The sequence below is a fragment of the Vanessa tameamea genome, chromosome 4, assembly GCF_037043105.1.
Source record: "Vanessa tameamea isolate UH-Manoa-2023 chromosome 4, ilVanTame1 primary haplotype, whole genome shotgun sequence".
NCBI lineage: Eukaryota > Metazoa > Arthropoda > Insecta > Lepidoptera > Nymphalidae > Vanessa > Vanessa tameamea.
This window is the reverse complement of record NC_087312.1, coordinates 11,034,973-11,062,950: the sequence shown is the minus strand read 5'-3', so window position 1 is coordinate 11,062,950 and position 27,978 is coordinate 11,034,973. Positions and strand designations below refer to the sequence as shown.

Sequence of the window (27,978 nt, the reverse complement as noted above, 5' to 3'; positions counted from 1 at the left end):
TACATTAGGTTCTTAACAACTTGCATTATTTAAAATAATGATCATCGTTTTAATTTAAATTTTTGGTATCAGTAAAGTAACACTTAAATCTAATTTTAATAATATTAGGACATTTGCAAAGCTTGATGTCTAAACAAAAAACTAATTTATATAAGACAGGAATACCTAAAACAATTAAAGTAATATAGTCTAGAAAAAAAATATACAATGTTACTGATATTTACTTATATAAATATTAACACTAAATTAATGTTTAATGAAATAGTAAATTTAGATAATATAAGACCTTCCTATTTTTGTCTATTGTTATTACTGACCTTTATGTAGTATAAACTTTTGTACGAATAATGGTCAATTTGAAATAATATTTATATTAATAAATTGACGTTCTTTATAGTAAACTCGTAGTAAAAATATAATATAAAAACATTATAAACAATAACAACAATTTATGATTCTTAAAAATGTCCTCATAATATTTATATTAATTTGGCTATTGGCAATTGGCATTGACAATTTAGATTTTAGGCACAACAAATTCAATGATGGATGCCATAAAAAAGTAATAGGCTTATAAAAATGAACTAGTCGTTACTAGCAATTCGATTAATTATTTGTGAAAATATATTGTAAGTTATATTAAATTACAGGTATTGCAATACATGAAAGAATAAATCAGTTTCAGACAGTAATGGTATGTTTTCATATAGTTAAATAATATATTTTAAGGCCATCGAACCGGTGGCTACGCTATGTGATTATCCACCGAATAGATATTCTTATTTTTTTTTAAATACATTTATCTTTAAAATTATGATTTAGTGATTAAACCTTAATTACAGTAATTTCGTATATATCTCAACTACAATATGGCATTGACAGACAACGAGTAACGATCGAATAAGGTCACTGGTGTTTTAATATACCATGCATGTTTTCTATTTGGTTGTCATAGCTCCTTAAATTTTTAGGTTGTTTGCCAACAATGGCAAAGAGAAGAAAGCCAGCAACTAAAGCTCCGTCTCGTCGATCCACTCGACGCGGGAAACAGGCAGAGGGAACAAACACAACTGATGGCGAGACATCGACTTCGACTGAACCTATCCCTGAAACATCTACAGAGGATAAACAACCACCTGATACTCATAATGTTCCAGAGTCAACTTCGGGGCCGAAAATAACCTCTCCCTCAAATTTACAGTCCTTAAAATCAATTTCAGGCAACACAATACCAATTGTTGCTCTTCATAAGAAGTTTGGTAAATATAGATGTTTGTTTAATAATGATGATCGGTTCAGTAAAAAATACGAGATTGGTAGTGATAGTGAAACTAATAGTAGTGTGGAAATCAGAGTTGTAGATCCATGTGCAAGTTCTGAATCTGATGCTGCATTGGATACTCAGTCCGACACTAACAGTGGAGCTTGTTCTAGCCCTCTTAATTTACCTGTTAATTCTTTGCAAGGAAATTCAAGAGAAATGTCACCACCTTCTGTGACTATACACGAAACACAAAGTGAAAATGTCTTGTTAATCGATGACAACACGGAATGTGGAGACAAAACAAATTTCGGTATAGAGAGCATGAAACCTTTGGAACTAAATGAGAATGATATAAATAAAGATGTGCATAATGAAGACAATCAGTCTTTTTTGAAAGATTTAGATATTAGTGAGCAAATAAATCAAGAAAACCGTGAAGTGACATTGGAAGAACAGTTAGAATATGGTGATGATGATGAAGTTATCACAATTGTACAAATTGTAGAGGATGACAATCAAGAACTTTATTATAATATTAATATTGAAAGTCCTAATCAAATACAACAACAAGAAGAGGGAATTACAACAGATGAACAGAACAAAGAGGTTGACTTTCAAAAAAATTTTGCTAAACTTAATCTTGTTCAAAAGGAATCCAACCCTAATTCTCCAATGGATTGTTGTGAAATTATTGACATTCGGACCCCACCTTGTAGCACTCCAGATATACAAGCCCCTAATGATACACTGACAAGACCTGATCCTAGCTTAACACCTAGCTCCACACTTTCTGATGACAGCAACTCTTCGAGAGTCATGGAACAGAATACAAATTTTTCTAATGATTCCTCAGAGTCATCACCAACTGGTGTTCGTAGATCAAGTCGCATTAAAACTATAAGTAACTTGAAACAGAAGACAAAAGGATATGGTTTAGTCAAAACTCCTCTGAAAAAAGCTTTAATTACTCAGACAAAGTTGAAGTTGGAAGAGATGGGATCAGACAGTCAAGAGAGGTCATCTGATGGCCTCCAAAATAATACTCTTAATTCCCTGACATTCCCCATACCATCTGAAATGCCAGTAAAAGTAAAATCTCGATGGCGTAGGTCTAGTGAATTAGAAATGGGTGCAAATTCACCAGCCAACTCACCTTTGGCCAGTCCTGGCTTACCTCAAAAGTTGCCACCGTTAGAAGAAACTCTAAAGGAGTTGGAAGAAGAGAAACCTTCCAGTCCATTGTCAAAAGAGGCTTATGATAGGATAATTGAAGAGAGAATGAATCAGTACCAACACTTAGATGAAAATGAATACTTGTGTGAGCGTATGATTAGTAAAGAGACTAAGAAGATGATCTGTGATTGCTTCATGACAAAAGATGAACTTGAAAGAGGAGAACTTGCATGTGGTGAAGATTGCTTAAACAGACTATTGATGATTGAATGGTAAGATTTTGATTAATTTTCGTAAAATTTCACAAATTATACAGAGCTAATAAAAATTTTAAGAATATTCATTTAAATTGATTAGATTTAAAATAACACCAAGATTAGTTATATTAGTATTTGAATTTGTATTGTTTTTATAATTTGAATGTGTTGTTGCTACACAAAAAAATAATTTTAGTAACTCGAGATGTCCAGTGGGCGATCGATGCACAAACAGAAGGTTCCAGAAAAAAGAAAATGGTTCTTTAAGAGTATTTTATGCTGACAAAAAAGGCTGTGGAGTGGAGGCTAGTTCAGATATTACAGCGTAAGTTTACATAACCATAAATACATAATTGCCATTAATATGTTTGCATAAAATTAATCTCCATGCATAAACAAATTTTCATAATGTTTTAAAATAATTATATAAAATTGTTTTATGATTGTGCTACATCTTGTACCTATTTAAATAACAATACCTTATGCTGTTTGTTCAAGATTTATTTTTGTCATGCGAAATGTTGTAAATGTATTCATGGTTTCAATGAACAGGCAGTGCGAATATTACATATGATAATATCTGCTGACTTAATAATGTTGAATATAGTTAGATTTTCTGATTTTTCTTCTCATATTCATTTTGAATAAATTGTGGTGTTGTCGATATAAAAAAGTATTCTGTATGTTGAGAAAATATGTAAGCAGTAAACAGAAATATTCACAGCAAATTCACAGTAAGTTGGAAAGAACAACAACAATTGAACTGCAGAGCTTATTTATGTAACTTAAGTGTTAATCTTGCCAAATGAAAATTCGAATAAGCTTGGAAGACCATATTTCAATGTAGTATACATTGATTTTATTTGACTATCTATAAACACTAAATATGTAATTTTATATGCCTAATAGTTTTATATTTAATATGTTTGAAATGCTTTATTCATGAAGTTTTATTTATATATTTGTTTACATTTTTGTTTTTTTCTTTGTAGAGGCGAATTTTTAATGGAGTATGTTGGCGAAGTTCTCGATTATGAGCAGTTTTATAAACGTGCACAAACTTATTCCGAAGAGAACAATCTACATCACTATTTTATGTCGTTGAAAGGCGACACGGTTATCGACGCTACACTAAAGGGCAACATATCGAGATTCATAAATCATTCCTGTGAGCCAAATGCTGAGACACAGAAGTGGACAGTCAATGGCGAATTAAGAATAGGTTTCTTCAGTAAAAGAGACATTCCGGCAGGAGAAGAAATTACCTTTGACTATCAGTTCCAGCGCTTTGGGTTTGTTTATTTCATTATTTAATATTTAAACAAATTATTGGTTTGATATTTATCTTATTTAAGTATTATTATTTATGTAGATTTTTAAAATGAAAACTAAATTGTGTCTTTTGAAATTAGATTAAAGGCTTTAAATTGTTCCATTACTAAACACATTTATTTTATAAATGTTACTGTATATGTATGTATATTAGAATTACTTATTTAAAATTTACTAAATCTTTAAAAAATAAATGAAACCATGTTAGTAATATCGTATTTATGAAATATATATACTTTAAAACATTTATGTACTGTCTGTACAGCAAGGTAGCTCAGCGCTGCTACTGTGGAGCAGACAACTGCCGCGGCTGGATAGGAGCCGAGCCCGACTCCGACGACGACTACGACGAGGAGGTTAGTGTTTTTTATTTCGTACAAATTTACTACGAGTACAACTTTTTAATAAAAAAAACGTTTTAAAACCATCTCTGGACTCTGATTGCATTGATAGCAATAACTACAATTTTAAAAAAAATTTTTGAAGAGTATAAAATATATCATGCAGGACGAGGAAGATGTTTCCACTTCGAAGTCAGGAACAACGGAGTCGTCGGAGGACGCGCAAATGTCGGACGCCAGTGCGCAACCCGCCAGGCCGCGCGTTCGCAAGCCCAAGCGAGACAGAAAGTATAAGCCGAAGGCATCAGACCTCATACAGGACGCCGACGTGAGTACTAACGAATAGCGATTAAATAATAATTAAAATTCGACGACGTAATCATTCGTATTTCGCAATCCGTCAGATCGAGGAGGACCTGGAGGCGCTCGGGCGCACGGGAGTGAAGAACCAGGCGCACACGCTGCGCTTGTCGCGGACCGTGGTGCGCGCCAAGACGCGGCGCGCGCAGGCCGCGCTGCTGCGCCTGCTGCGCGACGCGCACCTGCCGTGCCGCCGCCTGTTCCTGGACTACCGCGGCCTGCGCCTGCTGGCGCCCTGGTGTGCCGACGCGCCGCTGCCCTTCCGGTGAGCGCGCCGTCAAAGTCACCTTCCTAATATTTTTACCGACCTTAAAATTAGTTTAATTTTAATTATAATTAAACTTTCTCTTTGCATCGCCGAAACTTACATATATTTTTTTAATTTGACATGTTTTTACAATCAGGGTCAATTTATCTTTCTGTCTATCAATTTATTACTGAAAAATAAATGTTCTAAGAGACTGTGTAACATGTCAAACGTCGAGTGAAGTCAACTACTTCTTACTATAGTTGATACTGCCGCACAAACTGCACAAACTAATATCACTGACAATATGAATTCAAATTTTCAGACTTGAAATGCTTCTAACTGTGGATCGACTACCCATCCCTAATAAAACAATGGTACAAGAGAGCCGATTCTTTACAATAGTGGAACGATGGCTCAGTTCCACAGACGTCCCTGCAACAGATATATCTGCACCAGATCCTGTGTTCATTGATGAGGCTACTGGTATGCATTTTGATTTAGAAATAAAGAAAGCAAACATAAATTTAATAGTAAAATTAAGTATTATTAATATGATAAAATATAAAAACAACAGTTTAAAATTAAATAAAAGATGTATTTGTTATGTAAAGATAATATTTTATACATATATAACAAAAAAATTGCAGGTTTGCCTATAGAACTTCTAAATCGGACATCACAAGATGAAGCTGCTACCATAGAAAAGACTAAAGAAAATGCTGCTATCTTAGAAAAAGTCAAGGATCTATGTAATCAGCTAATTGAGAGATGGTCAAGTTTGAAGGTAAAATAATATATGTTTAATATTTCCAAAGTATTAATAATATTTTTATAATCAGTCTTAGTTAACATGAGCCATTTTTTCAAGGTAATTGACATTGCATTAAATTTTTTTATTATTTTTAACTGGGTGTAGCCAGCTCAATCCTGTTGGATAATGAATTATGGAATAATATAATGATTGCAATTATTATAGGAAGTATTTAAGATCCCAAAGAAAGAACGTATACAACAAATGAAAGAACACGAAAGGCAGGCGAATGTTGAGAGGAGGGCAGCAGATTCTAGCGGTACGAGAGATCGTGATCGTGAGCGGGAACGCGACCGTAGGGATGAGCGAGATCGTGACCGGAGGGAGGAACGTGATCATCGCGAACGGGAAAGAGAACGTGAGAGGGAGAGAGAAAGGGAACGGGAGCGAGATAGATACAGGGAGAGGGAGCGCGATCGAGAGAGAGATAGAGATAGAGACGACCGGGACAGGAGGAAAAGGAGAACTAGTCCAGAAGGAAGACGAAGTATACGGTAAAGTATATTATTCCAATATTTAAATTCGTTTTTATTAATCATCATGTCAAGAGTCCGGCAGGTCTTGGAACCTATACATTATTTTGGTATGTATTTAACATTGTCAAACCTGTTATTACATGTTTAGTATATTTTTCACAGACTGAGCGAGCGCGTGCTGGCCGCCGTGCCGCCCATGAGCAAGGAGGAGCGCCGGAGAGCCTTCGCGGAGGCGGCGGCCGCGGCCGACGAGAACCGTCGCCAGCGGGACCAGCGCGAGCAGCCCGCCTGGCCGCGCCCGCACTACCCCGCCTGGCCGCAGGACGCCTTCGCGCAGGTACATATCATTGCCTCGTTGGTTCAATAGATAAATGATCTGGTCCAAGGAAATTCGATCCTAAGCACCACCATTGTGGTGAGTCTTTAATTTTTATTGAACTTTTTGTAAAAATCTATTACTTTTATTGACAGATGTTTCCACAAGGCATGATGGGTGGTACGCCTAATATGATGGGCGGACAGAACATTATGGGTGGAGCTCCAAACATGATGGGTGGGCCTCCGAACATGATGGGCGCTGGCAATATGGTTGCCATGGTACCACCTGGCGTGCCAGGCATGATGCCGGGCGTCTTACCTCCCGACATGCCTCCTGACTGGGTTGGACCTAACGGAGAATTTCAAGGACCCCCAGGGTTCTGTCAGCCATTTCCTGGGCCGCAATTTTGTATGCCACAGCCAAAGTGAGTATGGAGTACTGTTCTTCTATTCTGCTGTCTATGTTTATACGTCGTAAATATCTTACTACTTTTTCTAAATAGTTTTTATTTAAACTTAGTTTTATAAATATGAAAGTAACTCCTTTCGTCTTTTTGTCATCCAATAACGGCACGACACGGTTGTACGAGAGTAAAATGTTTGAAGACGGATTAAAGAAATCAGACAAATAGTATCGGATAAATCCTTAAAGATATTATACCATATATATTCTGTAATATCATAGCCTTAAAAACTTTTTATAATCCTTGTGAGATGCCAGCTTAAATTATTTTATTGTATATAAGCAATGTCTGTAGTTGTGCTGTGAATATACATATATACTTTTTGATTATGCCTTTGTCTCTACATTGACTATTGTAAACAATCGTAGTTGTGTCCTTAATAACATACAATTTTTTAGATGGATTAAAAAAGTGTTAACTAATATTCCATTGTCGACAGCATGATGGGCATGAGTGGGTTCGGTATGGGCGGATTCATGTTCGGCCAGCAGATGCCGCCGCCCTTCCCCGCGCCGCAGCAACCCCCCCAGCCCGCTCTGCCGGTCGCACACGCGGTAATAAACGATGCTCACATAAACACAAATATTATGCATTGCCGTCTTTCTTGTCTGGAAAATTCGGGCGATCTGATCACTTTTAAGTTCGGTTTTAATAAGTTAGGTCACACAAGCGCCTTTGGTCTCGGCCCTTAAGCTCGATACTGCTAATAATGTTATTTATTCATACCACATCAGTTTTTCGATGGGATCAATTAAGAATTTTGTTCTATGAACATTTTATCTTCGTAAAAGTTATTATAACGTAATATTGTAATGTAATACATAATACAAGTAGCGTCTATGATACTTGTATTCTGTATTTAATCTATCAATCTAAATATTTGTGATAACATTATATCATAATAGATTTACAAATCACCCATGCTCAAGATCAATGAAGTGCTGCCAATCTTCGTGACGATACTTAAGATAATGTATCCTAACAGTTCCTTGTTCTGGGCGGGTCGATAAAAGTTATTGAGTTCTTTTAGGCTTCTTTGGATCGCACTTCAAGTTTGGGTCAGAATACTGTACCGTCGAACTTCACAACCCCCCATGCATCATTCAAAATAGAATAGTGCACTATAATACCTCGTTTTTATTAATATAACACAGTTGGAGGCGGGGGTTTCGGAGCTGGGCGAGCCCGTGCTGCCGTCCATGTGGCGCAGCGCGCTGGACGGTCGCGGCCGCCGCTACTACTACCACGTCAAGCTGCGCCAGCCGCAGTGGACGCCGCCGCCGCCGCCCGAGCAGGGTGAGCACTTTTCACTTAGTATAACGAGCACAGTTGGGACAACTTTTTTTCTGTTCATTTTAGCACAAAATTAGATCAGAATAAATTTATAGAATATGTCTTTCTGAAAATTTCGCTCTATACATTTTTCATTTTGGTCAATTTTAAACGCTGTTACATCGCTCCAAAGTCGACCAGGTTCATCAATGCTCATGATAACTTAGTCAAAACATCATGTTTACCTTACTTTTATGATCTCTAGTTTTCTCAAAAAAATCATCTGAAGGTTAAAGCCGTTAACCAAAAAAGGAAATTTTTGAGCAAAATATCTCACTTTTTTGCTTATAACTTTTAAAATTTTAAGTTTATGGTAAAAAGTCACATAAACATAATTGTAGCACCAACAATTTGCTACAAATTTTGTCACAAATTTTCCGTACGATTAATAGTTTCGGAGATATAGTTAAAAAAATGTTTCCACCACTTTTTTCAAGATGGCGGGCGGGGGACAAGGGCGGTAACCTAACAAACTTGGGGTTAAGGTTGTATTGACACCCCCTACATGTTCCACATATAAAATTGCGTCCTCTAGAAAATGTTCAGTCAATGTAACATTTCAATGGACTAATATTAATAAATAGCTTAATAATTAGAACAATGTATTTTTGACAGTCAAAAAACATTTAGCAACAATTTGTATATTATTCTTTGTTTCTTTGATATGTTTATTAATTTAATTGTTGTGACATTTTATAGATGACAGCTCCTCGGAAGAAGAGGCTGAACCAATGACTGCACTCGAGTCTGCGGTGATAGGTCGACCTGTTAAAGGCAAACTTGTTGAAGGCGTTAACGGAATCTATGAAGGTTTTATTACTTTTATGTTATATTTAAAGCAGCATTCTTAAAAATACGATATTTTTTTTCGTAAATATTGCCATCGAACCAGCTAATTTTATAGATTAAGCAAAACTATCACTTGTAACATATTCTCGTAAATATCAATTGTAGTATATCAAGTTAATTATCAGAACTCTGTTTAATAGACAACTATGTCTGTTATTGAGTTATAGATTTTAATGACCACTACAACATCACAATATTATGTATAATATACTTAATAATATTACGCATTTGTAATACTATTGAATCATCATTAAACAAGATTCAATTAAACATCTACCTAGCCTTACTTTAAAATGTAAATTTAACTAATTTTTTTTGTTATGTTCACAGTAATAAAGGAAGATTCTCACAATGGGTTGATCCCAGATCACGCTCTACTCAACATGAAGCCTAGGAAACGAAGACCGGGCCTCGTGTCAGAAAGACCTATCAGTGTATGTCATCTATTCATTGACACAAAATTTATTCATCATTATATTTCTTACTTTCATTCTAAGTAATGTAAATGTTTAAAAATGATCCATAGATTATCACATTATAATTATGTTTAGATGATCTCAAGGTTCCTTTTTAAAGATTAAATTTCTATTTCTTACCATGTAGTAATGTTTGAATTCTAAAAAAGTTATCATTTTTTAGCAAAAGTCGTCGCTCCGGGAGAGTATACCATTATTTAGTCAATAATCTTAATGATATACATGTATCACAAGAACGAAATCTCGGTAGAAATTTGTTTAAAATATTGACAAAATTTAATGTTAAACAGCCTCGGACGGAAGAGGATAAGCTGGCGGGACGCATGGAGGTGAAGCGCTACAAGCAGACGAAGGAGAAGCTGCGGCGACGACGCGAGCGCCTGCTGCACAAGGTGCGCCTGCTGGCCGCCGCCAAGCGACGCGGGAACATCTCGCACAAGGACCTGAAGGTACACTCACGACACTGTAGCGAAAATTGAGACGCTTACGTGCCCATCTTAAAATTGCACAGACACATTTCTGGAATGTAATACAAACTTTTAGGTTTTGTAGTAAATATAGAAATTATAAATATATATGTCTATATATAAAAGAAAAAGTAAGACATAAAATTTTAATATTCATTGATACTTAGGTATTACATCGATTTTTTTTAGTACGCTCCCTAAATAATATTACGAATACTACGCATCACATTCCAGTTCGTCGAACTAGACGAAACGGACAGCGAATCAGAAGGAGACTCCGACGACGGCGTGCTGGACAAGATCGCCATCAGCTCCCCGCCCGCGGAGCCGTCGCCCCCCGCGCGCTCGCCCCCCGCGCCCTCGCCGCCGCCGCTCGACCCCGAGGAGAGCGCGCGCCGCATCAAGGAGCAGTTCCGTAGCAGCATGGCGCGCGTCATGGTGCAGCACCTCAACCCCTACCGCCACTCCGACGCGCCCGCCGGCCGCATCACGTGCACCACCGACTTCAAGCATCTCGCCAGGAAGGTTAGTGATCACTCAACAAACAACTTTTTTTTTAAGTAGTAGGTAGGCGGACCGGCTTATGGGCCACCTGATGTTAAGTGGTCACCACCGCCCATAGACAGTAGCGCTGTTAGAACTATTAACCATCCCTTACTTCGCGTCATCTACCTTAGGAATTAAAATGTTATGTCCCTTGTGCCTATAGTTACACTGACTCACTCACCTTCAAACCGGAACACAACAATACCAAGTATTGCTGCTTGGTGTATGAGTGGATACTCATTAGATATTCTGTCGTACCTACCCAGACGGGTTTGCACAATGCCCTACCACCAAGTGAGACTGCGACCTCGCTACTTTATTCTGGGATTTTACCATTGAAACATTGCTTTTATAAAATGAGCATTTTAATTTTCTTAAATCTATCTCAGCTAAAGTAAATAAATAATGTTTAGATAATCCTTTTCTAATGTAGTCATTACTCTATTGAAATACTCATATTGTAATTTATCTTTAACAGTTAACCCACTTCGTAATGCTAAAGGAGTTAAAGCACTGTCGCTCTGTCGAAGAGCTGATAGTGACGGACTCTGTGCGTTCCAAAGCCAAGATGTTCGTCAGAAAGTACATGGCGAAGTTCGGGCCGATTTACAAGAGACCACCTGAAGAGATTGAATAGCGGCAGGTTTGTCAGCTGAAAGCTGCCATAAGAAACTTGTTATAGCTACAAGCCCAAACACTTCGTGTGAAGTGATACTAAGTGTTAAGTGGATTTTTTATAAAAAAGTTGTGAATTGTAAATGTTGGTGAATATTGCCAGAATTTTTGTCGAGGATTGGAGCAATGACATAAATGGACTCATTTAAGTTCTACTTGGACAAGTTCTCCTCTCCTACTACTAGTGAAGATATACTTTAAGAAAGCAGTAAGTGGCATTACTTATAGACTATCAGAGTTGTGTTCAGAATCTGACTATGGTATGTGAACATTAAAACTGCTATTAGATGTTTTGACAATGAACAAGAATTGATAAAAAATAATCAGGTACATGTTTTCTAGAACAATTTTATGTGTATTATGAATATATTCGTTTCTTTTTTTTACTGATAACTGTACAAAGCTAAAACAGTGTGAAAGATTTGATGAAAGGCTTATTGGTTTTTTTTTTAAACAAAGTCTTGCATTTGGGCAAGTTTTGTATTCCACAACTTTCTTTTTTAATACATGGTGTATCCGTGTTCACTGATTAATATGTATAAAATAATTGTAATAAAATCTATATCTTGTATGATAAATTAAATCGGTCAATTTTAGATTCTGATTAAATAAATTAAGAGAATGCATTCAAGATTGCTTTGATCCTATGATTTAAACTAGCTAAGTAGATATAAGCTCTATGGACTTGTAAATATAGATATATAAGATTCTTAGATATCTTTTAAGCAACTCCTCATTTAGTTGTAATATTCTATTATAATACATAAGTCATTGAGAGAAGGAGATAATGCAAATGAGCTATTTGTTCGTGATCTCTGAGTAGGATTGAATGATTGATTTTGTCTAATCAAATATAGACTCGAATAGGACTTGGAAGTACAGTATTACTGTTAGTTAATTAACTATGTACTATCACTGAAATTATAGAGCGCAATTGTTTGAGTATATGTGTGTTGTATTTTAAAATTAATCCTAAATATTTTTCTTATTTAAATCCTCATAACGGGTTTTCAATGTATTGATTGGCGACACCAAATGGTTTCCAATGTAGAAAGTGAAAATTATTGCAATAGAATCATGAATTGTTTTTATATTATTTAAATATGATTTTAATGTTTTGAAATTGGTTAAGGAAAAAAATCATCACCATTTTTTTTAAATATTAGACAACAGTTATTTTAATGTCGATAAATGTATATTTTGTAAATACAAGTCTAATGTTGTCAGATTGTTTTGATAAAGAGACTACTTTATGTAAAAGCTGTGAGTATGAGATGATACAAGAATAAAATCGGTCTCCCTAGAATGAGTTTCACGCGCAAACCGAAATACATGCGTTAGCGAAAAATTTATATGAAATAATCCGCCCGGGACGCTTCATACATAAACTAGTTGTGCCTTACGATTTCAACGTCGTTTGATTTTCTATGATACTTATTTATGAAACGTGTAAGGTACGTACATACTGTTGCTCCGCTCCCTAAGGTTGTATAGCCTACATGCTTCCTTAATAAACAGGTCATCTAACACATTAAATTAGAATGCTTACTGGATGACTTTATCATTAATGCGATCAAACAAATAAACTCTCCAGTTTCATAATATTAGTATATATTTTTCGTTAACGTAAACACGATAGTTTGCGTTTAAACTTCTCCCTAGGGTCATTGATTTGATATATAAGGTGTGGCAAAGAGATCTATGCCGTCAGAACAAATAAAATTTATTTCTTTTAAGATAATTATGTTTTATTTTTAATGTTAATCCATGTTCCAAGAATCCATTGGCGAGGGTGTCGTATGATTTTGTTGTTAATTTTCCAGTGCTAATCTACACTGCTTTGCTTGTTCAGCCATTTTTGAGCAAGTTTCATCTTTTTTCCATGAATTGCATTCCTGTAACTCAACGTGCGATAACATTAGTTCCATGGTACCAATTGTGCGCGAAACGAAAACAACATTGTGGCAAAAAATAACAGTAGCATACTATGAATACGCATAATTAATGTATGTTAAGTTCAGCGTTCATTAAGTCCACATACATTTTTAGTTTTTAGTTATTTTTAACTCGTTTTTAAGTATTCGGTATTCGGTCGAATAATGGTTCAATATTCGGTATTCGCCCGAATATAAACAAATTACCGATTACGAAACATATTGAACTGTAACTGAATATTTGCCGCAACTTTCAGTAAGAGTGCTTGTCTTATATTTGTCTAAATAATGAGCTATTGACCAAAATTGCATTACTCGATAAATATTAAATAAATATAAATGTTGTTAAGGGGGTGATTAGTTGTCACAGTAGTATGCGCAAGCGATCCCGTGACGCTCTCCTTGAAGAATTGGTACCGTTAATTTTTAGGGTATATTCCGGTGGGCCTGCTAGGCTCTGTAGGCACCGGCGTGTCCCATATAAATTTATGTAGGGGAAAAGCGTAAGAAAGGGGTGATTAGGTAACATTTCGCACTGAAGTAAATTCCGAAAGTTTCCAATAGAAAATGGCAATGACTCTTTTTAATATTAAAGTAGCAGAGTATCAAAAATATTACGAATTAATTTATGATATTGATAAAAATATTATATACAATTTTGAACGTACTTAAAATTTGCATTTGTCAACTATATTTGAAATTAGCTATAACCTGTTGTGTAACTGTGGCTTCAAAGGCATGTTGGAATAATTACCAAGTAAATGTTGATATAGGTGCAAATATAAAATTTCAGGACGGGGCAGGCATCCTCCGGCGGATAGACTTCGTACTTCTCGTCCAAGCATTCGCTTCTCACTTTATCTGTTACGGATTTGTCTTTAGGATTTTCTTGTTCTATTTCATCGAGGAATTTATTTACACCGTCCTCATCAAGTTTGTCGTCTTTTAACAATCCGTTTTTCCGCACAACACATTGAAAATTTTCACACTTAAAGAATTAACATATATAAAATATAAATAACTATAAAGGTTGGATCTACATACGTACTGATAGCACTTTAAATAAAGTAAATTAAAAAAAGCCTGTAGTTATCTCTGCTGGAATAAGGCCTCCTCTCCTATTTGTGGAAAAGGTTCGAAGCTTATATCACAAATTACTCATTTGACAAATTTTCCGATGGATGTAAGTATGCAAATTAGAAAATTTTAACGATGTTTTCCTACAATGGCGAAAATTAACTTTAATATGAAACTTCAGTTCTTGCCTTGTTTTGAATTGCGGTCTAACAACTTTCTGTTATCACTATTAAGTTTTTGGTCTTGTTTAATTACCTACTAATCACACTATAATATACTGATTATTTCTCCGTCTTACCCGACTGTACAAAAGTCTTCTGTCAAATGTTATTATTAAAACTAAATTATCGGCGTGCATTAGTGTGGGTGACGCTCGAGCTTACAAGATGTCTTAGTGAGATTATTAATGTAAGATTAATCAGTAAAAAATACAAATTACATCGTATTCGTTATGCATTGACGCCGGTAATATAACGCGTTCGTTCCTAGTAATATAATTATGTCCGCAAACACTACACACCGACCCCGTCGGCAGGGTACTCCGTAAGGCTATGTTGGGGGTCCCTCTTCAATACTACCATTTCGCGCTTAAGCGTATGTCGATGTAATATATAGCACATTATGTCCAGACTCTTCCTGAGTTGAGGTTCGGCCTTACAGAACGCGCATTTTCTGAGCCCTTAAGTGGGCTCCCAAATTCAGGCAGAGTATTTTCCGACTCGTCCTCCGCCCAGTGACGCCGTCGAGGCCTCACTGGTAAACTCGGAGAAAAAAGAGACCCGTGCTATCGTTTGTGAATTGAATTGTTAAATTAACACTTAATTTTATTTATTTTATAATACAATTAAGATTTAACTTTGAAAATCCTAAATTTAAACGGTTATGTGATACCATTTAAATTTAGGAGTTTCAGAGTTCATAGTTAAGTTTTGCTCAATTGAGTGTTTTGAGAGATGTTTCTGTTTATGAGGCAAAGCTTGTTTAATAGAAGACGCCATTAACAAAAATATAACATAAACATAATTTTTTATAAGTAAGGAACTTAAGCACCACATGGCAAGCAATGAATTTGATTTTAACGTAAGTTTACCGAATATACACATATTGAGATATACAATAGTTAGTACATGATAATTTATGAATGACTGCTTTGTTGGTCTACTGGCTAGACATAAAGCCTTAGAACCCCAGCTCTCGGGTTCAATAACCAGGGCGAGCTGATAAAAAGTTATTGGGTTTTTTATTTTATTTTAAAAATTCTCAGTAGCAGCCCAGAGTATGGAAGTTGGAAGTGTACACTCTCGTGCCTTCAGAAACACGTAAATCGTTGTTCCTTCGCCTTAACTTCCGGCAGTGTCGAATTTGCCGTCTCATTGGATTATAAGAGTGCACCTGTTTTTGCGTAGTTGGATAGTCTAATTAGGAATTATATACAATTATGAATGTATATTGTCAAAAAACTATTCCCTTAAATAAAAAATTAATTAAAATGGTGTAAAATTCAATTTTAAAAATTATGATATTAATATATTTTTGATACTCACTGTTGCAATCACAAACAGAAGTCCAACGGATAAGTAACGCATGGATTATTTAGCGATACTATTGTGATTGTCTCTTTTTATATGTTCTATGTACAAAAGAGCCGTTTCATAAACGACCGATGTGGTGTTAACAATATCATAGCTATTATTAAATTCACAAACTATACTATTTAACCGTACATAGACTGCGTCCTGAGTAGTTTAATTTCATGCCCCCCGTAATAACTAACCTGAATACTCAAAATGATTGTAATAAGTTTTATCTCATTTTTTTGTTAGTTACCGCCAAAATACTCTGACCATTTATATACGCAGTTCTTTTTTTTCAATATTTTTGGGTATATTGTCATACATACTTTGCAAAATAGAATATTTCTAAAACTAAACTAAAATTTAAAATATCTTTAAGTACATAAGCTTACTTGAACTAAACTACGTCGGCTATTTGTTTTTATTTTTAGTTTACGGAAATTTAAGTGCAAATTTACATATAACCCACAAGTAATTTTTTTTTCTAATTAATAAAAAACATTTTGAACAATTCCTATAACTACCATGGCAGAAGCCTAGTGGCTTTATTTTGGGTTTTCAAATAGAGATCGAAACTCTTGTGGTTAATAAAATTAGCTGGTAGCATAATCTACAGTGCATTGTTGCAGTACCTACGACATCTGTATTCAATAAGATTGGTTGATCCGGTAGATATAAGGTAACAGCTTCATAAAAAACGACTAACTGTATAGCTTTTTTTTCTAAATATCTTATTAATTCATATTTCTTACACCAAATCGAAGTTAACAATAATATTGGAATACATTGAAAATTAATTTCATGCTTTAGTGTCGTTTCGCCGTTTGTTGTTGCCTCCAAAACTCTTCTCTGTTCTCCAAAAATCGTATTGCCTCCTCAGCTTGCTTCATGACGATGTTATTCTTTTTATCCGCTATCGCCAAGTCAGGGTTCTTGAGCAAGTTTTCAAGGTAGATCTTATCTGACATCAGCTGTCCCAAAACTGGCCTCGATGACTTCGAAGCGGTTTTTTTGGCGGTTTTCTTTACTGGTTTGACTGCACCGATGGTATTTTCGATAGCCTCCTGAAAACAGTACCCAAACCATTTAGTATGATTAATAACGCGATTCGCTTATAAGTATTTTAGTTTCGTTTTATTATTAAGAAAGTTAAATTGTTAGATAGTTCAATTTTTTTTTTAGTCGATCAATATTATTAAGGTTCGAATATCTTACCTGGGCTTTTTGAACCCCAAGCCTAAAGTCGTTCAAATCTGGTCGCGCGCGCAACCCCCGATGATAATGTACCAAACTCATCTCAAACTCACCGCAATAGTACAATGCTTCAGCTTTCTGAAGCAAAGCCTTTGCGTGTTTCGGATCGAGTTTCAAAGCAGTTTCCGCGTCGAGAAGTGATTTGCGCGGTTCGCCAAGAAGTAAGTAGCACTTGCTACGAGCGACAAAAGCAGCCTTCTCTTCTGGTGCCAACTCGATCGCCTGAAATATATAATTATTTAATTAAATACTTTTTTGTACTATTTTGTATTTAACGTTGGTTTATGATTTTAGTATCTAATATAATTATATATACCTATGTTGGGAATTTATCATTTGTGTATGAGTAATTGTCTATTTTTAATTGGTATATATTACAGAATAATATTAATATAAACAGGATAAATAATTACAATTTCATGAACACACTATAATAAAAATACAAAAGTGATATAGTAAGCATAAATAACTGCAAGTGATATGGCAACATTTATGCAGAATACTGTAAAATGCAGTTGCAATATATTTCCTTATACCTTATCTACGAAGGTCAAAGCAGTTCGATATCGTTCTCTCATCATCTCTGCACGCGCTAGTGCTAGCAAAGTACCGGAGTCAGCTTCAGCCGGTATTTGCAGAGCATTACTCCTTTCGGCTTTATCTTTCATATTAAGGGAAAGCTTGATATCCTTAGATCCCATCACAACGGCCGCCGCCCTGTCTTTGTCCGTATATAATTCTTCCTCGCGACGTCGCCTTTCACGCTTTGGCTTACGTCTGAATCTTCTTTTTTCAGGCTTAACAGATTCCTTTCTAGCTGATGTAGAGAATTTTTCATCTTCGACAAAAGAATCAGCCTTTTCTGCAGACGGAGGAGCTCTTTTGCTAATGGATGCTTTCTGGATCGGTAGATCGTCGTCATCATCCCCAATACCTACTCGAACAAAACTTTGTAGGAATTCTGCGTCTTTTGTCGGTCCAAGAATGGACCGCACCTGGGCTTTAGCATTGTCTTCATTCTCCAAAGCTTTTAAAACGGACATAATTCACATAATTTTAGCAAGTTGAGGTTCTTATGTAACACGTAAGTGTTTGAAGTGGCATCAATACTGACGCCCGAGCTGTGGTCGTCATGGTGACTGAATGTGTTTTCGCACCCTCTTACCGCCTTTTGTAACACGGTTGAGTATACATATGCTTAGGCCAACGCCTGTTACTCGTGACAAAGGTCACATTACAATTAACATATGCCTTAACGTGAGATGTGAAATAGACATTATAATACGATATACGATCAATATATATTCTATAATGTTTTGTAATGTTTAGAAAATGTGATTCACATAGCATTGGTACAAGGAACAAACACAAACTTGTTACTCCTGTTACTCGAATGCATAGAGTCAGTAACTCTTTTGTGGGGCAATATATACGGTTCTACAACATGATCCCAGAAAGCGTTAAAAATGCTTCTGTTGCCAAATTTAAAAAAAAATGTTAAGGAACGCTTGTGTGCGAAAGGGTACAATTACAATTAGTATACAATTAGTGAGTTTATGATTGATAGCAAACCTTGGGAATGAAACCTCTTGGCCTTTTCTATTCATATTCAATATATGTATTTAATTAGTTTGACAAAAAAAAAAGACCCGCTGAGTTTCTTTCGCCGGATCTTCTCAGGTCAGGGTGTTTCCTTTTCCGAACCGGCGGTAGTGTTTAATTTGACTATCAATAAGTAAGTGTAATGCTTCTATATTGAATAAAGGAACTTGAGTTTGAGTTTGATAATGATAATATTCTAATGGCAACTGATTATAAAAAATATTGACTCTCTTAAAGGTAGAATAAAATATATATATATAATTATTCATTGAACAGATAGATATGTGGTTGAATAATGTTCCGATATGGCTAGAATAGAGCACGTGAATATTAAACGACGAGGCGGGTTGAACTGGATGGTTTTATAAACCAAGAGAAGCGCTACTGAATTTTTATGTGCGTTTATAAAAAAAAAGGATATTCAATATTTTGAAAAAGTATAAATGTACCTTATTCAATGACGTTAAGGCACGTTCATAGTTGCCGCTCTTGAAGTGGCCGTTGGCTTCATCTCTGTACTTCTTAGATTCCGCCGGGTTGCTATTCTGCTGTTCAGCCTCTTTACCCCTTCCCATCGTTTAAAATGACCGCTGAATAAGTGATCATGAAAAATAAAAAAACATACTTTAATTTTAATTCATTCAAATATCGACATAGTATATAACGGAAAAACTTTACACTTGAAAACATAAATATATTTTAACTATGGGTTAATAACAATTATAATAAAAGTTTTACGTACTATGCTTCTGATTAAGCTTTAAGTTGTGTAGGTAGATTTGTATTTATGTAAATATTTTTTAAATATTATGTAAAAAAAAATGCAGCTATATAGTAATTGTTGAGGAATTGCCGTTGAATGTGTGACAATGGTCATCTCCTGTGACAATTTTTAGACAGGTATTTTCCTGTTACCAGATGGATAGTGGTCACCGCCGGCCATAGACGTTCTATTGCTTACCCATTCTTTCTCGCTTCCTAATGTGCCACCAAATGTTTGTGTCGGTTAAGAATACATTTTGATTTCGGTCTCTTATTGGGTCCCGAGTAATCAATTTGTAAAATATAAAAAGAAACATATTTTTAGGATTTATAATCGATTTCCATGCCATTATAACTAAAAAAAAAAAACAAATATAACAGCTGAAATATTAACGTTTCATTTCCGCTTTTAAGTTAATACGATATATCGATTTTAGTTGTTTCTTTGAAATAAGTTTATTCGAGGTAATGAAATAAATTAGAATATGAAACGGTTGTCTCACGATAAACTTAACAAACAGTTATTATTTATGTTCGTTGCACGCTTAATTGCCGTAATACCCCTTTTGCAAATATTGTACTGAATTACCGCATTATATCACAAAATCACGTGAAATAGACATCGATTATGCCTGTTCGGTTAATAAAATTGATTGATAGTGCTCTTCCAACCTCGATTGTCAAATATATTACCAAAAAAGCAGAGTAATTTCAGTAAACATTTGCATGACCGAACCGTGCCTTGATGGATAGTGTTATTCCACAAAGCGTTGTTCCAATGTAATAAATTATACTATTTAGCCTTGTTTTGGCTATAATCTGATAATTTTAACCGTTCTGCTTAAACTGAATGGTTTTCGTGAGAAACTACAATTTCTCTTATATCCTTTTCGCGACATCGATTCGTTATGCGAGCGACATTGGTGCAAGCATACGTAAATAATCTATGTTTATCTCTTTTTTAGTCTGTGTAATTCATAAGTAGGTATTTATTTATAAAGATACTTTAACTTATATTGCTTCAATTTATTCGTTTTAATGACCAATCTGTTGAGCGGAACTTGACGTTTTGTTTTGTCATGATATCATCAGCAGCCTGCAGCTACAAAATTACACCTGTCGTTTCTCTTGATAATGAGAGTAGTGATTGAGTTGAGCGTGTATTGGTTTAGACGGATGACTGGTTTTGAAATCTGCTGTTGTAACCGAAATTTGGTTAAAGTAATTCACTTCATAAGCAAGAAGTTAAATAAAATGTTCATAGTATTCATTTATTCCAAATCAATTTTTATATTTTTTTATAAATTTATGTTAGCGTAGCTGCCTTCTCATTCGTTTAATCTTTGATGTTAGTTACGTCACGAAGCTAATAAACAATTTACCTGTAGGTATCTGGCGGGTAACGGGAGCCATAACTTTGGCATTGGCCCGAGCTTATTATAGTGGAAAATTATTCATGCAACCATTCAGCTTATGAAAAATCGTTGCAAGTTTTTTAACATAATGCAGAGAAAAATTGGTGCATTTTTTTAGTCGGTTTTGTTATGGATGTAACATTTATTTTGTTAAAATCGTTTCTGAAGTAGGTAGTAATACCTACTTACTAGTTAAACGAAATGTTTAGCGGTTAAAGGAAAACGGGAAACAAATTGCTGGTAAAGATATTTATAGAAACTTATTACTTATCAGTGGATAGAGTTTTCCAATTAGAACATTACTATTACCTTAAATGTATGTACGTTGAGAGGTATACCTAACATGTTTTAGAATTTATACTGATGTACATCGATGTATCTACATTTAAATGATATTTAAAAAAAAATAGAAACTAAATAATGTAGATTAATGAAAACTTGCGAAAATATTTTTTAAACTTTATCGTAATAATATATCTATGTATAACAAAAGCTGTATCCAACGAACTCGTCTTAAAATTTAACATACGAAGTGTAATATTTCGCATTAAAATCAAAGTGTACATATTAAACATAATATATTATTTATCTCCTTGTGAGTTCCAATACGACTTTGTGATAAGAGATATATATGTTAAATTAAAATAATTTCCTTACAATATTTTTCTTAATAATTATTGCGTATCTTTTATTATTGCATGAATCTTTGCTTAAGTTAAAGCAATTTAAAACTCGAGCCTACTTAACTGCGACCTCCATGGTAAACATGTTATGGTTAACATAACGAATATGGTATAATCACATATTAAAGGTAGACTGTACGATATGTATGATACTTTTTAAAGGGGAATATTATTATTTAAAAACTAATTGAAGATCACCAGTAGTTGTTATTTACAACTACTAAAGTAAATAAATTTACATATGTCCATACCTTTTATTATCTAATTTTAAAGATATTACGAATTGTGCTTGTCGGCAGTTGTAATGTCTAATCTTTTAGATTAATAGACTATGACGGTCAATCCTCCTTGGGAGAGATTCACCTTTGAATATCCATAATTGTTTCGCTAGGCGTTTTAATTCCCAATGGTATTCAAAGATTACTATTATTTATTCTATCATAAGTATGAAAACGATTAATACGGACTTAATTATTAATTAATCGTCATTGATAAAAATCGTTATTATTTTATTGGACGAGTGATGTTATCACTCTGCTATTACGGTAAGGGACAAATCACGCGATTCCACAATTCCGTGACTGAAGACTACAAAAATAATGAAATTAGATATTTTGATGGTAAAACCTTTCACGACATTCCATATGTAATGACAGGTTTTGTATAAATATAGCAATAAACATTGCGATTTAATACGTTTGATTATATATCTGGGTTGTTAGCGATAGCTGGGAGGAAGTGGCAGTCGACAAAACCCTTGGAAAGCTCAGTCCTCTTTAGAATAAACCTCAATTCAAATTAATTGAACTTAATGTATGTTGCTTAATCATGTTCGAACAAATGAATGGCTTGTAATTTAAATATACTACAAAATGTCTTACAACGTTTACAGTTTTTAGTCGATAGACAATACAAACCGCTATGTCCCTGCGTTTTAAATCTGTAATATCTTCAAAAATATTCATTTAAATTAAATGCTGTAAAGGGCCATATTGATCTATATTTAAGATACTTAATTGGATAACGATTAATGCTGTATTGCTTAAAATCGCTTTGAAAATAAGCCATTATTTCTAAAAAGTAAAGGATAAAAAATTGTTGTTGTGGGCTCATATACCATCGCGGACTTTTTTAAGACCTTTTTAAGGTGTACAAAACTGTAGTACATTATTTTGATCTATCTCGTAGGGTTTAGCCAGCGTTTGCAATGTAAGCACACATTTGTTTATTTACAGCATCACTTTGGATACCTCTAAAATTATTATCAGTGTTTCTCTGCTATATTGTGCATGTATTATACATATAAACCTTCCTCTGGAATCAATCTATCTATTAAAAAAAAACTGCATTAAAATCCGTTGCGTAATTTTAAAGTTCTAAGCATACATAGGGACAGACAGCGGTAATAAATTCAAATCGTTTGTTAAAAATTATATTCATAAATAAGGCATAATATGCTAATACTTGTAGACTTTCAGGCAGGATATATCATATATATTTGTATTAAACTGACATAAATCTGTACTTTAAATGTTGGAAAAGAGTAACTAATGCGTTTCTTGCTGGTTATTCTCGTTAGTATCTTTCAGAACAAGTTGTAGCTTAACGTTAAATACGGTTCTGTAAAATGACGATTCAAAATTGCTTGTAAACCTACTTTATTGCCTACTTTAATCAAGTATATTTTGATTTTGAATATGCGACATACCTAACATTTAATTAAAATTAAATTTAATACAATTAAACTGCACTATTGGATCAAAATTGGTACCAGTGTCCATGTGTACGTGGGACTAACTACTCTTATGATCCTTTCATTACTTATTCGGACTAAAATATACTTAATACTAAATATTGGCAGAAAACAACGGAAAATAAAGTCTAAAACAAGGGTTCGTATTGTAGTACCTACATATATAACATAATATGGTTTAGATAGTTTTTTTTTAATATAATAATAAATTATAAATTACAATTAAACTTATATAATTATAGTAAGCTTTTTAATAATATTTTATGGACCTAGATTTTAATGAACGTAGGTAACAGGCGTCATATATTGAATATTAGTAGATTTCTATTTAACATTGTAAAAATATTGTAAAAATGAATTTCTTATTTAATAAAATAACTATTTAATTCAGACACTACTTAAAATTTATTAAATAAAAATACTTTATAAAATTTGCAAAGTAAGCTTGACTACATATTAATTTAAAAAATAGTATTTTAAAAATGAGACTTGTGTAACATTTGTGACTTTGAAATTAAAAAAAACAACTTTAATAGTGATTCTTCTTACCTTATAAAAACAGTTCAAACAATATTTAAAAAAAAACACACACAAAATAACTTTGAATACAAATTCAATAAAATTATTTCAATAAATGAAAGTTTGTTAGTTAGTTTTATTTACAAAATATTTATTACGCAAACACTCTTTTGACTGAGTAACTGTTACTAACGAGCGGCCAACCCCAATCAAAGGGTTGTTTGTACTGCACGGACGGAGTTCGTTTATTTTTGAGAGAGTTAGCTAAGCAAGTATAAAGTTCAGTACATAATCGCCGACCCGCGTATATAGGTACATAAAAAAATATAAATATTCCACGAATAATTAATTATATTTGAATATTTTTTAAATTAGCGACACTGTTATTAAATCTATAAATAAGTAAGTATAATAAAAAAAAATTATGTCTTTTCAAATTATTCTATCGTTTGTCTTAAATTTTTTTTTTACTTTAAATGTTTGTATTAAAAAGTTTCTGTATTTTAACAATGTAGTTATGTGTTAAAATATTGCGAAACCTATATTGCTAGTGTTTGTAAAAACCTTGTATCTATGTAAAATATTTCAATCAACGTACCTATTTATAATATATTTATTAAAGCATTAAATCCGCAAATAATATTATAATATATAATAATAATAAAATTATAAGTAATTAATGTACTTACACGTTTTACGCCTAATTCAATGTATAATTTTATTATTATCACTTATTAAGTTATTGTCTTATTTAACTACTAATTGCACTAATTATATCCTAATTATTATCATTACTCATACATTGTGAAACTAATAAAAGAAAATGAGATTTAGACATACAACTTATTACTAATTTGATAAATCTATTCCTATCATTAGTAACTACTTACTAACGTAAAGATTTTCGACTATTATTTGATTTATATATAGTTATAGTTAATATATATGTAGGAAGCAATAAAGTATACAACGCTTATACAACGCGCTGTGATTTTGACTGACAAATAAACCATTATACAAAAATATCCACCCCACGGACATTTACCCTGAATTACTGTTTTGTTTATTTTTTCAGCAGCGACTGTAAAACTTTTACCTTTAAATTCGCCTTAATGAAAATCATCACGCACTTTTTTTCAATGAAAACATTCAACATGTACCTACTTATACTATGGCAATAATGGCATGAAAAAATACCATATATTTTTGTAAAAAAAACATTTTTTTAAAATATTTAATATTATATTAAATTTACGATGTAAGAAGTGGTGAGTTTCTTCGTACAATGCCAGTACAGTGGTATCCTATTCCTAAATCATTAATAATATTATACATATAATTACGATTTATATTCCGTCAGTGCGATATAATTAGGTACCTTGCTTATATATTTGTTTGGACCGTTAGATATATTACTTTTGTATTTACTCGCCCCCTTAGTCTAGTGACTCGATAATGCCTGGTTCAACAAACTGCCGAGGAGCAGGGACAGCCTGACTTGCACGTCCGCGCTGTGACTCAAACGCCGTAGGGCCGTAGCCTCCTTCTGGGAGACCGTCATGGCCAGAAGCGGAGCGGGAAAGGGCCGATCCCGCTCGATGGAGATGACAAAGGTTTCGTCTTAGCCCTCCTACAGCTCTAAAGTCCGGGGCTTAAAAAATAGAGCGAAACCCTGGAATCGTGGCCGCGTTTACTATTTCAGATGGCTCTGAGGAAGACGCCGGGATGACTCAGCGCTGCCTTACGCGTTAGCGAGGATTGCGGGGGAGCAAGATCACTTTCGCTTCTCGAGGAGAGCTTCGCTGATATTTCGACACGATCTTGAAGCCTCTTCGATCAGTGTCGAGGACGGCCATTGCAGTGGGTGCATTTAGTGGGTAGGAATCCTACATAATACATTTCCAAAGGAAAAGTTGCATATACACATTTCCAATTAACTGCGACATAAATATTAAAAAATGTGAAATTATATGACGTCAATTGTATTTTAAAACGAAACCTTCAACAAAGAATATTACTTTAAACTTTTCATTAAGCTTTGCCAAAGACACGCAGTAACGAGACTTAATACTTGATTTTTTAGAGACTATATTTGTTTGAAATATCAAATGAAATAAAAAGTCATGAGAAACTTTGATGTTTGTGCACGCAATATTGACATAACAGTAATTATGGTATTTGCTGGGCATTAGGGGAAGAATTCCGGATAATTGTCGCAAAATAATAACGAATAGGGTCGTTCGGGCGACATCTCGAGGTATTTATTATTTAATTTGCTTATATCATTTTAATTGATTTGATAGTTTGAACTTTTACGAAATATTATTTGTGTAATTATAACCAATAAATAGCTGTTTAAAAGAAGAAAACGATGTTGATGACTATCTCGTAATAATATATATTGTACTCCTCAGACAATCTGCAGCGTTACAAAGACTTATTAGAATGTTATAGGTCACTGTTTATATGTAATGACTAGATAGGCTTTCAAAGCAGACAACGTGTCCAAAAAAATAGTGAACACCTCTTGGCCACTAAGTATACGCACACTGGTAAGATATATTAAAATTTCGCGAGTTGACCTGTTTGTTTTAGTTCACTTGTAGTGCGTCTCTATCTAGAAATATAAATAATAATCTTAGACTATAAAGTATATAACTGCACATACCAGACTTTCAAACTTGGTACTTTTTATCTGGTAGAAATATTACATATTAGTAAAAAATGTATTAAAATCGTAAGTAAATACTAAATATAATTGTTAGAAATATGTCAATTTGTCAAAAGTGAGAGTATCTAAATCTCATTGTCTTTAATAAGTGTTATTTAGTAGGTATAATAGTATAATATTAAACAGTACCTACGCCGGAAGGCTATGTTAGGGTAGGGTCTATGCCAGGTAACTCTGTAATCATCAGTATAAATACTTATACTCTATTCCAACCGTAAGAGGAGAAAAGCCAAATAAAAAACATTTGACAGCAATTGACGCGATATCATTTCTCGAGAGCTTGATTAAAATGGCGTTTTGAACGTCGACGAAACTTTTATCGGAGATTTAGAAGTCAAATTAAAGTGAAAATAAGTAGTTAAGTGCAATGGTGTTGTATTATAATAAATATATATATTAATCATAAACTTTTAGTGCACAATATAGCTAAGTTATGAGCAAATCGCATTAAGTACATATAAAATATATATATAAAAATATATACCGATATATATATATGTATATTATTTCATGCGATTAATTGTTTATTCCTATTTCCATTGTGTAAATAGTAACCAAACAAGATCAATTACTCAATAGTGGTCAATAGAAAGTAAAATGATCAAACGAATAAGTTCAATGTTAAAAAAAAACGAATAGGCACGTCAATTTTACTCACACAGATAATTATAATATCTAACATATTTACACGACTGAAAGAAAAGTGTAGTTTTTCAGGTTTCATGTAATATATATGTATGTACGCGTGTTTCTTTATTCTACCGTAACTTTAATGCCTGTAGAGCTATTTTCTAAGAAGAAACTCACCGCGTCAGAAGAAACACGATCGTGAAATGTCAGATTGTGACGTGCGATATTGACTTTAATAGTTATAGAATTTATAAGATACACGTATCAAAATGGAATATCAGTTAATCGGAATAAGTCGGTTGTCAAAATTTCACGAGTGAATTATTCAAGGCGCACTGCTGAAGCGATTTTGATCGGGGATCGTTTGATTAAATTAATTCATTCATTCAGGGCAGTCACGTTTTTTAAATTTTTTAGGTATTTTATTGTGTATTATGCTGTGTTGTGTTCGATAATATTTTGTAGGATTAGGTTAGAGATAGAGACAATGAAACCAACGGTTGCCCATCTAAATATGTATTTAATAAGAGAGTTCCATAAAGGTCGATTAAATAGGTATTACAATATTTAGAGAACGGTACATGCGCTACGATTACTATATAATATTGATAAAATGTCTTAAGTACTAATAAAATCGGATTAATTTAATAAAT

At 33.8% G+C, this 27,978-nt stretch overlaps 2 protein-coding genes across 3 annotated transcripts; one reads left to right on the top strand and one right to left on the bottom strand.

The window, feature by feature from the left end:
* Window positions 1–503: 503 nt before the first annotated feature.
* LOC113394403 (probable histone-lysine N-methyltransferase CG1716) lies at window positions 504–12,336 on the top strand. Of its 2 annotated transcripts, none has more exons than XM_026631716.2 (19): window positions 504–694; window positions 972–2,709; window positions 2,891–3,019; window positions 3,687–3,986; window positions 4,292–4,382; window positions 4,534–4,695; window positions 4,772–4,992; window positions 5,300–5,460; window positions 5,625–5,761; window positions 5,954–6,282; window positions 6,427–6,601; window positions 6,736–7,007; window positions 7,486–7,600; window positions 8,201–8,342; window positions 9,078–9,188; window positions 9,558–9,661; window positions 9,994–10,152; window positions 10,405–10,695; window positions 11,195–12,336. In XM_026631716.2, the coding sequence occupies exons 2-19, from the start codon at window positions 986–988 to the stop codon at window positions 11,351–11,353; spliced, it is 4,782 nt and encodes a 1,593-aa protein (XP_026487501.2). In that variant the 5' UTR covers window positions 504–694; window positions 972–985; the 3' UTR covers window positions 11,354–12,336. The 2 variants fall into 2 exon arrangements, with proteins under 2 accessions (XP_026487501.2, XP_064076349.1); XM_064220279.1 differs by having other exon boundaries at window positions 522–629.
* Window positions 12,337–16,722: 4,386 nt separating this feature from the next.
* LOC113394416 (outer dynein arm-docking complex subunit 4-like) lies at window positions 16,723–18,338 on the bottom strand. The gene is made up of 3 exons (XM_026631726.2): window positions 17,767–18,338; window positions 17,192–17,452; window positions 16,723–17,040 (listed from the first exon to the last, which is right to left on the bottom strand). Exons 1-3 carry the CDS (start codon window positions 18,271–18,273, stop codon window positions 16,783–16,785), a joined length of 1,026 nt encoding a protein of 341 aa, XP_026487511.1. The 5' UTR covers window positions 18,274–18,338; the 3' UTR covers window positions 16,723–16,782.
* Window positions 18,339–27,978: the final 9,640 nt, after the last annotated feature.